Source organism: Pleurodeles waltl, chromosome 1_2 (assembly GCF_031143425.1).
Source record: "Pleurodeles waltl isolate 20211129_DDA chromosome 1_2, aPleWal1.hap1.20221129, whole genome shotgun sequence".
Lineage (NCBI taxonomy): Eukaryota > Metazoa > Chordata > Amphibia > Caudata > Salamandridae > Pleurodeles > Pleurodeles waltl.
The window spans coordinates 513757182-513773289 of record NC_090437.1 but is presented as its reverse complement, the minus strand read 5'-3'; the positions used below and the strand labels follow the sequence as shown (position 1 = coordinate 513773289).

The window sequence follows — 16108 nt, the reverse complement described above, 5'->3', positions numbered from 1 at the left end:
AACATTCAGGAACTATACGAGAATTTCTATCACTTCAAACACATTAGAATGTGGAAAGCTGGAACACTGTAAATACACTGACAAGTAATTTGGTACTTTAAGTAAGCTTCAGTAATTTGGATCCATAATTAGGTTATGCATTATGGCTGCAGACATATCTCACCTTATGTAAGAAACATCCTTATTTTCAACATGATACTAGATAATAACTTCCTCAGTAAAATATCCTTACCAGTAATTAGCCCTAATATGAATAATGGCAGAATGCACAGCCAACACTGTGTGGTATATCAAAAAATGTAAGCATTTATGGATGTCTGCAAGCACTACTACTTTCTCATGTCATGGCAATTATTTCTTTACTGTAAATGGCCTGTGCAGTTTCACCAAATTAAGAGTTTATGCTTCTGTATTTATCTTGGGACATTAATTTGGAAACAATGATTTTTGGTGTCTTGTGTGGCCACACAATACTTTTGCTGCTGGGCAATACAAATCCCTATGTGCAACTCTCCTTCATGCACCCTTTAAATAAACTAACTCAACTAAATCAACCAATCTGCCATACTAATAAAGGTCAAAATCCCTCTAATAGCTTTATTTATATCTAGGAGGATTTGCAGAGTGAAAATATACCCACCAAAATAGTGTCTGAGTCACTCATCATGAGTTTATTTCACCTGAATCTGACTGAGGTGGTAAATAATTGGGAACAAAATGAGAGAAGTGTTTGCACCTGTTTTATCCATTTTATTTGCATTTTTTTCATGGTCAGTTACCCTCTGCAACAAAATTGTCTTGTATCACTGTCCGCAAACAGAAGAAAGCTCAATTCTGCTTAGACCCTAATGGAAATAGAGCTATATTGTTAATAAATGCGATATGCACCTACTGTGGGATTAAATCACAGGTCTAAATGACTTAAGAGTATGGAAATCTGAACAAGCCCCATTTAAAAGACAATGTACAGCACTTTTCAAAAGAATACAACTTATATTGCATTGCAGTGATTTTTTTTTATATTGTTACAACAGCTTACCTCATCAATTGTAATAGCAATAATATAGTGTGGTACCTTGTATGGTATGGTTTAAAGAATTAACTCTATGTAATGTAATCGTTATTGAAAACCTCACAACAAAATTTCTAAATTAAAAATATTTAACATATGACATATATAACAATGGTTGCAGCAGTGTATATTTAATTTCAAATATACATCTCTGAATGAAAATACACATACAGATCAGTAAGTGTTTAACGATGTATTTAGAGTCTGGAATTCTCTCTTATGTAAACTCATACAAGTTTGTATTGCCTGATGTACATGAAACCAACTGACAAACGTATTCCAATAGAACATACATCACAGAGGAATACATGCAACAAATATGAGAATCTTGGTGATTAGATCTGTTATCACTGTACCTGGCTGATACATTTGTGGTGAACGATACACATTCATTGATAAATGTTAATGGTGTGGTTCCTGTGATATCCTCCCATTGTGCTGGGGTTGTCCCACCTGAGGGGAAACAGAAATATTGCATTATTAAACAAATACTGTTTCAAGAAATAAAGAAATTCTTGGTAGGTTTACCAAGGTGCATCATTCACTGTGCTGTTATATGTGCTTGCATTTATGAAAATGATTGTTGATAATTATTAATCAGAAACAGTGTTACCATGTAATCTTTGTGCAGTATCTTCTGTCATGTGTCAACTGATAACTGTTCTTAGTTTGCTAAGTTAAAATGTTACTGCAAAATACCTTTAAATTGTCAGTTAGATTTGCTAGGAAATTCAAGCACTTTATTGTGGCATTAAATAAATAAAGGCAATACACAATAGGTCTCATAATCACTCTGGCCAAAGCAGCAGTTCGGCCTCCACATTAATACCATGGCGGAGCCGCCATGGTCGGACCGCCGACACCACCAGGCTGCCTTGCAGTGCCAGCGGTCTCAATCCGCCAGGGTAGCGCCGCCATGCAGAGGCTGGCAGAAAGGGGGTGCTGGTGGAAAGGGGGTGCACTTCCCATGCGCCTAGCATGGGCAGTGCAGAGGTCCCCTTGGACAGCCCTGTCATGCTTTTCATTGCCCGAAATATGGGCAGTAAAAAGCGCAACGGGTGCTTTCGCACCCGACCCACCGTCACATTTCCACCGGCTCAATTATGAGCTGGCGTCAATGTTAAGGCCCTGTTTCCTGCTGAGTCGCGGGTGGAAACGCTGTTTCTGCCTGCCGTCCCAGCAGGCTACTCTTAATATGGCCGGCGGGCAGAAGACCGGTGTGACGTTCTTCCATGCAAATGAGTTTGGCAGGCATCCTTCGCCGCCCGCAAAACTCATAATGAAAGCCATTGTTTCTGTTGTGTTATCTTTGTGCGAACAACAAGTGGAAGTCCTATATATGGCATCCTCAGGGGAAACCTGTAGTGATAAGTAGTGAAGGACAATGGAGGACGTAGAGAGGGAAGGGCTGCATCAGTCGTTATCTTGGTCAGTTTGTGTCAAAATTCAATCACTCCCTCTGCTATTTAAGGTCCTATTCATGGGACAGCTACTCCTTTCTCTATGAATCTGTTCATTTTATGATGGTTTAGACCACCTATATTTGTCTCTGCCCCCCTACTACAAATAAAGACTGATTATTTCTATTGTCTCTTGATCTTACACAAAATTACAAGGTATCTCATCTGTGGGAGAACCCTCTTTCATAGGGATGACATCCATATTTCTTTCATTTTGTGCTTCACTTGACCTGTCAGTTTGTTGGCCCTTGTTTCTTGATGATCATTTTGGGCACACCATTCTAAATGTTATGTACATGTAAAACATCAGAACACTAATAGGGGCACTGTTGACAACTACAGAACTGGACCAAGTGTTAACCTTAATTCACCAAAATGCCACGTCTAGAGGAAGTGACCTCATGCTAACCCCAGACACCTTCACATGCCTAATCTCTTGTCCCATTCTTATCCTCTCAGCAGGGTCCAATTTGCTGACAAACGGCTAGGATAAGAGAAAGGATTAAAAACGGCAGAAAGTAAACATGGCGTCAAGATTCCGAATTGCTCACTGGTTAACGCTATGTTTTCCGAAGCACCTCCTCAGCTAGTGGGTGATTTCACTGTAATTATGGCCCCTAATACATTAACGGCACGTAGTCCAAAATGCAGTAGCAGGTATAGTTTTAGGACTTAACAGACATTAGTCTATCTTGTCTCATCTGTATATTCTTCATTGGCTACCGATTGTTAACAGAAGCTTATTAAAAGCTTTATGCCTTTCCCCTAAACCAATCTTTGCAACCGAACAAAGAACCTATATGTTCTCTCTTTTTTTTGTTGGTATCTACCATCCCACAATTTACATTCCAACTCACACTGTTTTGCAGTGAATCCCAAATTATAAAAAAACATTAGTACTGGAGTTTCTTCCCTGTTAGACATTACTTCAAACGCAGGGATTGCCTTGCCTCTGTCCCTTTCGGGTTAAATCCGGTTTTAGCAATTACAAGAAGCAATTAAAAAATCACCTGCTGCTGCTAAAATATAAAAGTCCATTCAACCGTTACATCGTAACCATGAAACCAGTCATTTCCCCGGGGTGCAAGGAAATTTCTTCCAGAGGTATCTAAATGCCTAATAAACCCCTACTCATTAATTCAAAAGATGATGCTTTGCATGGTCTTGTCAAGCACCACCATTTATCATACAAATGTTTTGCAAATCGATTTGAGCATGTAAGAAAGTGCCTTTTTTGTATGACTACCCCCCCAAAAAAAATTCTAGACTGATGCTGCTGGTGTGACTCAAAAGTGCACAAAGTCCTGCTGTCTAGGCCCCAATACACGTGCTTCGACCCCTCAAATGCGTATGTTCAATTAGCTAAGCCCTGTTGGCATATTACACTTATCTCTAAGGCCCTAGTATATGGTACAAGGTGTACCCAGATCTAGTCAGTTAGATGCTAGCAGTGGGACTGCACCACTTGTTGTGCACTACTGCTGTGAAAAAAGTAAATACCAGGCCCCAGTGCCTGTGCTCTGATCCTTCAACTGTGTAAGTGCAATTGGCTATTCCAAGATTGGCATATTAAATGTACTAAGTGTACCCCGGGCTAGTAAATTAGATGCCACCAATGGACTACAGCACTTGTTGTGCCACCACTGCTGTGACAAAGTAAATACACAATTCTAGGTCTGCACTGCAGCCTAGTGGGGCCGCTTTTAAACTAAACCCTTTTGCCTTGTCCAGACCTTCCTTTTTGGGTTGAGCATTTGAGATCTCTTGTACATACTTTAGTATATACTTCTTTGTGGGCTTCAATGCTGCCCACTGCTTCTCATTAGTTTATGTCAGTGTCCTTTAAAACTCATTGCTTCTAAGTGGTTAATCTTTCCTATTTGTCCCACCTTCTCCTTCTTTGCCTACTCATACGGAGCATGCTCCCAGTACTTGTACCCTTCCACTTCTCCCACTGAAGATTCAGTTTAGGGACTACTTTTCTCTTCCTCTAGGAGCATTTGCCAAGAGCGCTAGATGTGTTCAGTCACTCCAGGTCACTTTCTGTAAACAGGGCTATACATCATGTTCTTATCTCATTAGATTTGCTGTGCATTCAAAGACAGAGGTGAAATGTTAGAGGCAGTTTTCTGAGTGTGCCTTTCTTCCCCCACCTGTCACTGCAGCTTTCAAGTATCTGAGCTGCCCCCACTGCTGTGTTAAGTGCTCTGTGCACTGCCGGCTGGGACATGCAGTTCCTTGTGTGTTATCAATGCACTTCTTTTGCTTTACCAGTAGTACATGCCCCTTCGTGCCCAGCACTGACTCACTTCCATGCTGGCTGGCTGCACTGGTGTTTGTTTTGTTCAGTCCCTGACACGCGGTAAGTTAGAACGGAGGAGAAGTCTATGGCTTAACAAGGGTGATTTTGTACCCCTATCATTCAAGGGCATGACTGACAGAAATTCCCTCTGTTCTGGCGTTAACATTTGCTTTGGAGAAAATGGCATTTATTTTCTCGCTAATGTAATAACAACTGAGATGTTTGAGCAAATGGTTAATAAATCAAGGCAGGGAGTTGTGACAAAGAGGAAATATCTGTTTTCTGGCCACAGTACAGGCAGCCTGAGTGGCCAAAGAAAATGGGAGGGCTCTGTGCGTTGTGCTGTTCATTTCCTCCTCCACTGAAGGGAAGAGGTGCGCTGTCGCACTGGCCTCTCCTGTCACCAGAGCAGCCCATGCCCTGGCAGGCCACTGATGTCTCCAGACCTGCACACTGTAGTATTTATGCTCCATTCATTTCCACTTAACCCTTAAGTTCGTAAAAACAAACTCTATCTGAATGTTTGAAAAGTTGCTACAGTGCTGCTGAACATACAAGCATAGGAAACAGTGTGGAAAGTCGAAGAGCTACCAGCCTGGATGCTCTGCACTGAGAAGAAGAGATGCTGCCAGACTTCTTTTGTTGCTATTTGTCAGTACAAGTTTGGTGCGGTCCGACAGGAAGACCTCAGTGGGGCTCAGTTAAAAGTTTCATAATAATTGCCACTGAAAATGAAACTGAAAGTTCATGCCTGCCAAGTGGATCCATGTTGTGTGATCCCACATGTCATTCCAGGTTTTTAGTCCCAGTGCTTTAAATGCAGAGCTTTTAGACACATGCCTTTACCGACAAAGTGAAACTATGAGGTCTGCAATGCAAAGCGCTGCACAGGGGACACCAAGGATTGGGTTACTGTATCACACCTGGCATGGAGGTCAGCTGGCAGCTAAGCACACAGTGTATTCCATTTTAAAGCAGTGCAACTGAAGAGAATGGCAAATGATGCACAAGAGACATCCCATTCTCCATTTAAGAATGATATCCATTGTCCAAAAACGAGAAGCGCATCAATGACGACATGCACTGCCATTTGTCACTAAAGCAGCCCTCCATCCTATTCATTTACAAAGGTTGTATAGATGAATTTAGTAGCAGGCAAGAGGAAAGAACCACCTTATATTTCAGCTTACACCCTATTATTTGGTGTTCTCTCCGTTCGCTCCTTCTGTTCATCCTATAACAGCAGCATGTGTTCTTAGGAGGAACTTCAAATGAAGGGAACCATTAATCTATAATTCGGGCATGTTGGCGCAGCCTTTCCACATTGTGTGATCTTGGGCAAATGCTGTTACCAGTCTGTGCCTCTGAAACAATAGGGCGTAAACATATGAGGTGTTTAAAATGTGCTAAATGCTGCTATATACCCCACTGTACAGGGCATTGCTCTTTATTAAAAACAATGTAGGGGTGACTCTGCTCGGCAAAGTGAGGCTGAGAAGGATTTTCTGGTCCACCAGGTTCATGTTTGCTTAGCTATCATGCCACCCATTTTTTATGATATTTGCAGATTTATGGTGCTGACATTCAACATAGTCTTGAAAATCAGCTTTCCCTTTTGTCATTTCTCTCACTCAAAGCTGCAGAATTACAACACTAATGGTACCGTACGAAACCATTCTTAGTAATCCAAAAGGCAGGGTGCCAGATACTAAAAAAAGCATATGTTAAATTTAAACTTTACATGTCCTGCAGTGAAAACGTGAAAATGTAATTTTCACTGTAGCAGGGACAGTGGGCACACAGGCTGACCTGGAATTTCACGTGCCCATGCGCTAACTTCTACTTGGGCTCACCAAGCCTAGTACTTCAATGTACCAAATTAATCGTTACATTAAGCCCTACTTAATGCTAAACTTGGATTTAAAGTATCTACTTTAGAAAGCCAGCACTTTCTTGTCCTAAACCTTCTAATAGCCGCTTCCCATTAACTGAAGCAGTTGTCACTTGAGACAGCCAGCTACTTTTCTGCTAAGAGGTATGAAGCACTCTCAATAAAGGAAACAAAGGTTCTGCTGGAGGGAGGAAGTGGCAGTGGACATAGACGGTTAAGCCCCAAATGGGCTACCGCCTCTGAGAGGAAATTGTAAGTCACACCAAACTTGACCATTCCTTTGTGTAGGGTGTCAGGCTGGCATCTACTCCAGTGGGGGAAAACTCATTGCAGAACTATTTTTTTAGGAGGGGCGGATCATTACACTAGACACACCTCAGGGGTATGCCTGCGGCTCTCTTCCAGGGAAGAAACACCCCAACGTCTTGGATTTGGGCAGAGATATGCACCATGGAATTAGTTGGTGCCAACCCCATAAGAACTGAGGTAAAAGTGGGTAGTGTTGCCCTGTGGAAATTGAGCCCCGTTGGCTAGTGGGTCTTCCCCACACACAAACTCACAATTGGTATAAAATTGGCACTCTTGGCTTCCAGCATCAGAATACTACTGGGCCTAGAAAGAATAGAAGAGAGACTGCACCTGCTGAAAATGTGTGTCCTAGAAAGAGAGGCGGCACCACTGAAGAATGTGCCTGTTGCACCTAGTGGAGCAAGGAAGCACTTCAGAAAGAAAAAGTCTGATCCTGATGTTCAACCCGAGACTCCAAGAGGTGGGCCTACTCAAACTCACACCAAAAACCAGTGAATGCATGCCAGTTTCTAGTTGGTTAGCTTCCTGTTAAGCTTCTGGGACATAAACGAAGCCCTGCACCTGCAAATTGCCCAGCTGACCAGTTTGCCCTGGACTTGCCTTGGACTACACTGGTGTAGCCAAGAGATTGAGTTCTAGCCAGTGCCAGAGTGGACTCCTTCCTGCTACCATACCGCAACTTCTAAGCCAAAAATAACTGTTCCTGAGCCCAGAGGCCGAGGCTCATTGAGTACAGCTATTTACCAGTTTGTAGGTAGCCTTAAACAATGCTGAAGACCAAGGCCCCTAAACTTTGCTGATCTGCCAATGCTGAACCCAAGGCTGGATTACTGAACTTTGCTGATCTGCCAATGCTGAACCCAAGGCTGGATTTCTGCTTCAGAGGACTCCACCGACCTCACAGCTGATGAGAAAAAAAAACAGAAAGTCTCTAAGTGTGAAGGTAAAATCTTGAGTGGGACCAACCTGGTGCCTACATCCAACCATAACTTCTATTATGGTCAGCTTAAAATCTTTGCCACAGACCCTTGCGTTCTAGGATCATAGACTACTGTTAAGAGTGAAAAACAATGATTTACAAACTTTTACAACTTTTCTAAACTTTTTGGAAAAAGAAGCAATGATTCATGAGCATCTGGCAAAAATCATTACTTTGATTCCATTCATCTGATTTTTGTCATTTTGGTGTCTTACTCCAGATAAAAATATATTTTATTTTTATAAATTGGATTAGGATTTTTATGGCATTGTGTTTCTTACATACTGATTGTTCTCATACTGTTAAATGCTTTACATTTGTCATCCTTTGGGTTCAGCCTGACTGCCCTGTGCAGCAGCTACCCAAAACTGAGCTGAGAATTGTTTTAAATAATCCTAATTGGACCTCATATAGCTTCGTGACAGTGTTACTTGGTGAGGTCTCAAAACCACCCCAGCTAATAATCCACTTTTCTCACATAGCACTTACAGTTGTTCTCATGCTCCGAGGTTCTCTTTATATTTGTGGTGGAGGATTAACAGACACAAAGAGTCAGTTTCACAAAGAAAAGTAGCAAATCTGCACCCACAGTTTTAGGTCTATGTGCAAATAGAGATGTACTAATTTTTGGGATTCACAAAAATTATCAGTTGTACAACTGGAGAGATGTGTCAGTCGTATGTTTCCAGGAAACCTCTGGGAATGTCATGTAACTATTTTCACTATGTCATGTTGCCCGTGTATGCAGGTCTCTTTAGCTGAGAAGTGTGCATGGGGGGATTAGTTGACCCCCTATACAGACACACAATGTTTCTTTTTTTTTCCTTCTGCAAGGAAAACATTTTTTCAGTGGAAAAAGTCCTTCCCTCTCCCTCCTGATTTATCCATTCCCCTTCTCACCCAGAGTCTGTGCCAAAGTCAGACTGCAAGTTGACAAGAGGCAGGTTAAAGTAAAGGAAACAAGGTGACAGCTGACATGCATCCAAAGTCATCCTTTACAGCTGAAAGCAGTCAGACAACATCTAGCAAGAAATTGCTATGGACAAATATCTTCATCAATGCCATACAATCTACAACAGCGAAGAAATATGCCATTTGATAAATAGGCACGATGTGAAACTGGACTCTTTATTAATAAGACATGAAGGGTTATTATACCTATTTTGTCCATGCATACAGCAAATGTGCACCGGACAGGAAAATAGTTTCCGTAATGAATTTCAGTAGTATGCAAATGCCTGTTGTCATTACTGTGACTACATTTGAATTTCTCTTAAATAAGGTTTAATAACATTGAATACATTAGAAATAATATATATTTTATATTTTTATCGAGCTGAGATACAGGGCATCTTTGCTGAGCAGAAATAGGAAACATTCATGCAGAAGTGATAGGAACATTTAGGTTTAGCAGAAACATGGTAAAGTAATTTTGCTCATAGGGCTCTTGATCTCAGGAAAATCATGAGAAATCACGATGAAAAGAATGGGTGAGGCCAATGGTAACTAAGATTGTGAAAAAATCACACTGCGTATGTACAAATGCAATTTGCCTACATCCCATATGGAAAAAGAGTCTAGTACAGAAGAAAAATCTCTAGATGGGACATATGAGTATACTGCAGCACAGGGAGCAGCATACCTTACTTTTTATGTTTTTTGCTTGTGTTTTCCCTGACAGAGAAATGAGCAGTTAGACCTCAGACGATGTTTCCAAGTCCGAAAGCATCACAGCTGTGTTACTCGGTCTCATTAAGGGTAACAGAGGAGACTTTTAGAAGGAGGTAAGTGAAAAACTAAAAGTGCAGTGGTAAGTCATGTGAGCTATTGGCACATTTTTACCTTGTTAAACCGGAGTTACCAATAACCAGGAAGCCGTCTTAGGCAAAGTGAATGTGAAGAAACAAATACACCAGGGGAGTAGCTTTACTAGTGGCCTGGTGTAGTTGGAACCCTTGCTGCAGAAGTTAACGGAGATGAGAAAATTCCCCTGTTTTCCAAAACTATGATGAAAATTTAAATTGAGAATATATACATTCAAAGCCTTTAAATCTGTTAAAGCCTGTTTAACTTGCACACCCACAGTTGTGTAGCCTTTAAGGAACTCTGGGTAAACCTGTCTCTAATCCAGGCACACTTCTAGAAATGGGCTACAACTGGTAGTGCTGAAAGCCAACTAAACAGCAGAAGGAGACCCTCCCTGGCATCACAGAAGATGAAACTTTACGTACTAGGATGTTTCCTTGGCAATCAGTGGAAAGCCTGGAGCAAACAGACTGTCCTGAGAATAAATATGTACATATATATATATATATATATATATATATATATATATATATATGTACATATATGCATACATATATATATTCATATATACATGTACATATATATATGTACATATATACACATATACACATATATCAAATTCACTGAAAAAAACAAAGGTTACAGGGACGTTATAGTTGCGTTTTGAATTCAGCAGTTAGTTACCTGAGCTAACTATAACTTTCACTCCCGTAATGTACTGCTTATGACCTCACATATTACATCACTCATGATATGATCAGTGACATCACTAATGACATCTCAAATGGCATCACTGGTGACATCACTTATTATATCATCCAGTGAGTGTAAGTGGTTGTATCGATGTCTGAGTTGGTCTATGGGTGAATGAGTGGTTGAATCATTTGCTGTATGGGAGAGTGAGCGGATGTGTAAGAAGCTGTATGGGTGAGTAAGTGAATGTGTGAGTGGCTGCATTCCTACCGCCATGGACCGGCTGGCGGGAAGGGGACTCGTAATCACCTGGGCAGCGCTGCAAGCAGCCCTTGCGGATTAAAACCGCCGGGATGACCATGGTGGGAAACTGCCGGTCCCGGCGGTGCAACCGCGCCGCTTCCACCGCGGTCGTAATCGGCAAAATTGTACCGCCAGCCTGTTGGCGGTACAATCGCCGAAACAGCCCTGGTGGTCTTTGACCGCCAGGGTTGTAATGAGGCCCTATATGTTAATTAATTTTGTCAACATTATACCATAGCATTAGTTATTGTACCTGAGCTATTGAAACCAACATGAAATGAAGATTATAGGCTTGCATTTGGGCAAATTACATTGCATGCAATGGAGGATTCATTATTTATCATTCTTGAGTATTTGTTGTTTCATGAATAGAAAGACAACCATTAGGATCGTTGTAACGAACAGGTTACTTACCTTCGGTAACATTATCTGGTAGAGACTATCTAGCTGCAGATTCCTTACCTTAGAATTTACTGCTGTCAGCTTGGAATCCAGAATTTTCACTGGACAGTACCCTGCGCACACAGTCGGGTGGTGTCGTTCACATCCGCATGGCATCGTCGGCATCGCTGGAGCCGTGTGTGACATCACGTTAGCCTAGAAAGGTATCACCCGGGCAAGTGTATATCAGTTCTTTTTCCCACAAACTTCCATGCCAGAAGCGCAGAGCCAGGGATAGAGCTAACAGTTCATCTGTGCAAAAAACTAGGGCCCTGAAAGGGACAATCCCTGACCCTATTAGACATATCCGCAGAGCGGGAGGCATGGGCGGCTGTAAGGAATCTGCAGCTAGATAGAGTCTCTAACAGATAATGCATTATCGAAGGTAAGTAACTTGTTCATCTGATAGAGACTTCTAGTTGCAGATTCCTTACCTTAGAATAAATAACCAAGCCATAGCCTCCTAGCGGTGTGCTACGGATAGATCTTCTTACACTAGAAAATCCTGTAGAACCGAACAGGCAACATTCCCGTCTCTCCGGACCTGTTCAGGCAGTAGTGTCTTGCAAACATGTGCAAGGATGCCCACGTTGCCGCCTGACAGATATCCAGGACTGGAACACCCCCTACTAGTGCAGTGGTAGTGACTTTGCCCCTGGTAGAATGAGCCCTCAGGCCCTTGGCAGGTGGGTCGCTGGCCAGTGTGTAGCAGATCTTAATGTAGAGAATGATTAGTTTCTGCACTGCCTGACCCTTCTTTGCTCCCACGTACCCCACAAAGAGTTGGTCATCCTCCTGAGTTGGAAGAGTTGGAACTCTTTTGTGCAGTCAAGGTAGAATGACAATGCTCTTTTTGGGTCCAGTTGGTTGAGTCGCTCCTCTTCTTTAGAGGGATGCAGTGGGGCAAAGAAGGTGGGCAGGGTGATATTCCGACCCAGATGAAATGGGGTCACCACATTGGAAAGAAAAGAGGCACGTGTTCTGAGAACCACCTTTTCTGGGAACATGGTGAGATATGGTGGCTTATATGAAAGAGCTTGCATCTCATTCACCCTCCTGGCAGATGTTATTGCCACTAAGAAGGCTGTCTTGATGTGAGCAGCCGAAGGGGCATAGCAAAGGGCATAGGGGGATATCTATGTACTATAGGAGACTTAAAAAGTGAAGGCTGACCAGGCAGCCAAAGGAATGCCAATAAGGCAGAAAGATAGCCTTTGAGAGTGCCCAAGACCGGACCCTGCTGGGCAAGATTGGTATAAAGAGAAGGATATCAGAAAGAGAAGCAGAAAGAGGATTAATAGATCTTTCTGCACAATAATATACAATGCATTTCCAATGGCAGGCGTATACTGTCTTAATGGAGGGATGCCTGGCTGCCAAAATAACTGTACAGACTTTGGGAGGAAGGTCAAAAGCTGTGAACTGTTGCCGCTCAACCTCCACACATGACCGGTTCGGTTGGAGAACCTTCCCTTGCTACTGCGACAGAAGATCTTCCCAAATGGGCAGCCTGATAGGAGGATCGATGCTCGTTTTCAGAAGATTCGGGATACCAGACTCTCCGTGCCCAGTCCGGAGCCACTAGGATTACTTGGGTCGTCATTCTTGACCATTTTGAGAACTCCGGGCAGTAGTGGTATGGGCGGAAAGGCATACAGGAGGCCTGAACTCCACTTGCGACGAAAAGTGTCACCGAGTGATTGCCGCCTTGGAAACTCCAACGTGCAATACTGCTGACATTGCGCGTTCTCTGCGGAGGCGCACAGATCTAACTAAGGGTCTCCCCACTGCTGCAAGAGTCCTTGCACAACCTCCGGGTGGAGACACCATTTATGATCTGCTAGGCATCGACGGGTGAGTTTGTCTACCCTGGCGTTCAGAGAACCTGCTAGGTGTTGAACCACCAGGGTTATGCCCTGCTGTTCCAGACATGTCCAGAGATGTAGAGTTTCTTGACAAACGGTCCACGACCCCACACCGCCATGCTTGTTGCAGTACCACATTACAGTAGTGTTGTCCATGAACACCTGCACTATCTTCCCTTTTACAACAGCAAGAAATGCTTTTAATGCCAGTTGGATCACCCGGAGCTCCAATAGGTTGATATGGAGTCCAGATTCCACCAGAGGCCTCTGATCACCACCTCTCCCAGATGGCCGCCCCATCCAAGAAGTGACGCATCTGTCACTACTTTGAGATCTGATTGGGGAAGGGAAAGGAGTCTGCCTCTGACCCAATCTCAGTTCACTAACCACCACTGTGGTCTTTTGCAGTTCTTTCCGAGATCTGAACCATGTCAGTGAGATTGCCCTGATGCTGTGCCCACTGGAACTTCAGGTCCCACTACAGAGCCCTCATATGCCATCTGGCATGCTTGACTAACAGGATGCAGGAGTCTGTCTCATTAAGATCCAGGATAGAGGCCGAAACATCGGTATCATAACTTGAATAACCTGGACTCACTGCTCGTGAGGTTAAGCCTGAAACTGCACTGTGTCTAGAACAGCTCTGATGAAAGGGAGCTTCTGAGGGGGAGTCAGGTGTGACTTTGGCACGTGTATAGTGAACCCCAGCGAATGCAGGACGTTCGCCATAGTCCGAAGGTGGGTGACGAGAGCCTGGGGCATAGGAGCCTTCAACAGCCAGTCATCAAAATAGGGAGAAGAATGAAATCCCTAACCTGCGCAGATGAGCTGTCACCACCGCCATCACTTTTGTGAACACCCGAGGGGCACTGGTGAGACCGAAGGGGAGCACCATAAACTGAAAGTGCTCGTGGCCCTCCTTGAACCGCAAGAAACGCCTGTGGCCAGGCAGGATGGGGATATGAAAATAGGCATCTTGCACGTCCAGCCCTACCATCCAGTCTCCTTGGGCTAGGGCAGACAAGACCTGAGCAAGAGTGAGCATCTTGAATTTCTCCTTTTTCAGGAAGAGATTGACGTCCTGCAAATCCAGAATAGGGCGAAGACCCTTGTACTTTTTGGGTATCAGAAAGTAACAGGAATAACAACCACTGCCTTCTTCTGACATCAGGACCCTTTCTATAGCTCCCTTGGCCAAGACAGCCGTAACTTCCTCGCAGAGCAATATTAAGTGATCCTCCATAAGCTGTTCTTTTAAAGGAGGCATAGCGGGAGGGAAAGGCTGGAGGAGAAGGGAATATCCCTTCTGTATGATCTGCAAGACCCACTTGTCTGATGGTATGAATTGCCAGTGGGGGAGATGAAATTGAATTCTTCCTCCAACTGGATACGTGTGGTCTTGTAGAATCATACTAGGAGCACTTGGGCGTTGTGGAAGAGAGGGGCTGGGAGGTGTACAACTTCAGGCCAGACCCTCACTGGATGCTGACCTGACAGTGGACGGTGGCTAGTCCGTGGGTGGCATGGTACCCTGCCCCTTCCGAAGCCTTGAAAGGGGCAAAAGGCAGACTGCTGGCGAGGGGGCGCTGAGAGGCCCAAGGACCTGGCCGTAGCTCAAGAATCCTTGAAGCGCTCTAGTGCCAAATTAGCCTTTTCACCTAATAGGCACAAGCCATCGAAGGGCATGTCCATAAGATTTGCCTGGACATCCCCTGAAAAGCCAGATATACAAAGCCAGGCATCGCAACAAAGGGCCACCGTCAATGAAATTGTGCTACCCACTGAGTCAGTCGCTGGGTACACACCACACCTTATTGTAATTAATCTTCACTGCATCTCTCCCATATTTAACAGCTTCTGAGAGTGCACTGCACGTCCTCCGGGACCTGTGGCAGCACCTGTGCCACCATATTTCATAAAGCAAGGGAAAAACGGCCCAATAGGCATGAGGTGTTTACAGAACTCAACGTCAGACTGGAGGAAAAAAACATTGTCTTTTCAAGCTGATCTAGCCTCTTGGATTCCTAATTGGGGGAGTGGGAGCGAAGGCACCAAGGGAAGTGGGGGGCGTGAACCACCAAGCTCTCTGGGGTGGGGTGTTGGGTGAGGAAACTAGGATCATTTGGAGTTGGGTGATTGTGGCGGCAAATTGTCCTATTTACAGGAGCCCCTGTGCTAGGTTTGGACCACGTCCCCAGCAGGACATCAGTGAGGGCTTTGTTAAATGGTAACATCTGTTCCGATGTGGAAACCCCCCACCGGAGCACCTCAGTCAGGAGGTTAGTCCTGACTGGCACCATAGGCAAATCCAGGTCCAAGACCTCAGCTGCCTTACGCACCACCATAGCATACGAGCTCTCTCCTCTATAGCCACCATAGGAGGTGAAAGCAAGCCAGCATCTGGAGAGATGTCCAGTCTGCTGGCTTCTCCTAGTTCATCATATCAGTCCATTTGCTCCAAACCAAACTTCATAGTATCCTAAGACCTCTCCCATTCCTCACCTGTGCCTGGTTGCACATAATAAGACTCAGGCAATGATCTGGCCCCTGTCGGCACTGTCAAAATTGAAATTAGCATCATATGACGCCATTCCGGCTCATCAGGTATAAGGATGAAGGATGAGGCTCGCACCACCGGTGGGTGCCGGTGGTGCGGGGATCGTCGACATTGGGAACTACTCCAGAGGAGACTGACGGTGTGCTCGCCGTCATTCCAAGAGCCCCGATCGGAGACGAGGCTGAAGCTGCTGGTGTGGAATCTGATGGGGCCCCTGCCAACCCTGCGGGGGCATGCCATCAGGACAGCCCACTTGAATATGAGGTGCATATCCCCGTAAAACTCCTTGAGTTGAGCGGGGGTCGCTCCAGCTCCCAGGAAGGGGGGGAAGCTCGAAATCGGCCCGGGAATTGGTTCCCCGGAACCGTGCCAAGAACGGCAATGTTCCCAAGTCGCCTCGTTGGTCAATGGGTGGGACGAAGTCGAAGCC

The 16108-nt window shown here is 44.3% G+C and overlaps 1 protein-coding gene across 33 annotated transcripts in view; it reads right to left on the bottom strand.

The window, feature by feature from the left end:
- The window catches only part of ANK2 (ankyrin 2), a 1630948-nt gene that overhangs the window by 246522 nt on the left and 1368318 nt on the right, over window positions 1–16108 (bottom strand). For all 33 annotated transcript variants that reach the window (XM_069241684.1, XM_069241892.1, XM_069241902.1 and 30 more), the window contains one exon: window positions 1429–1525. In XM_069241684.1, coding sequence (XP_069097785.1) covers window positions 1429–1525 — 97 coding nt within the window. The remainder of the gene's footprint in view (window positions 1–1428; window positions 1526–16108) is intronic.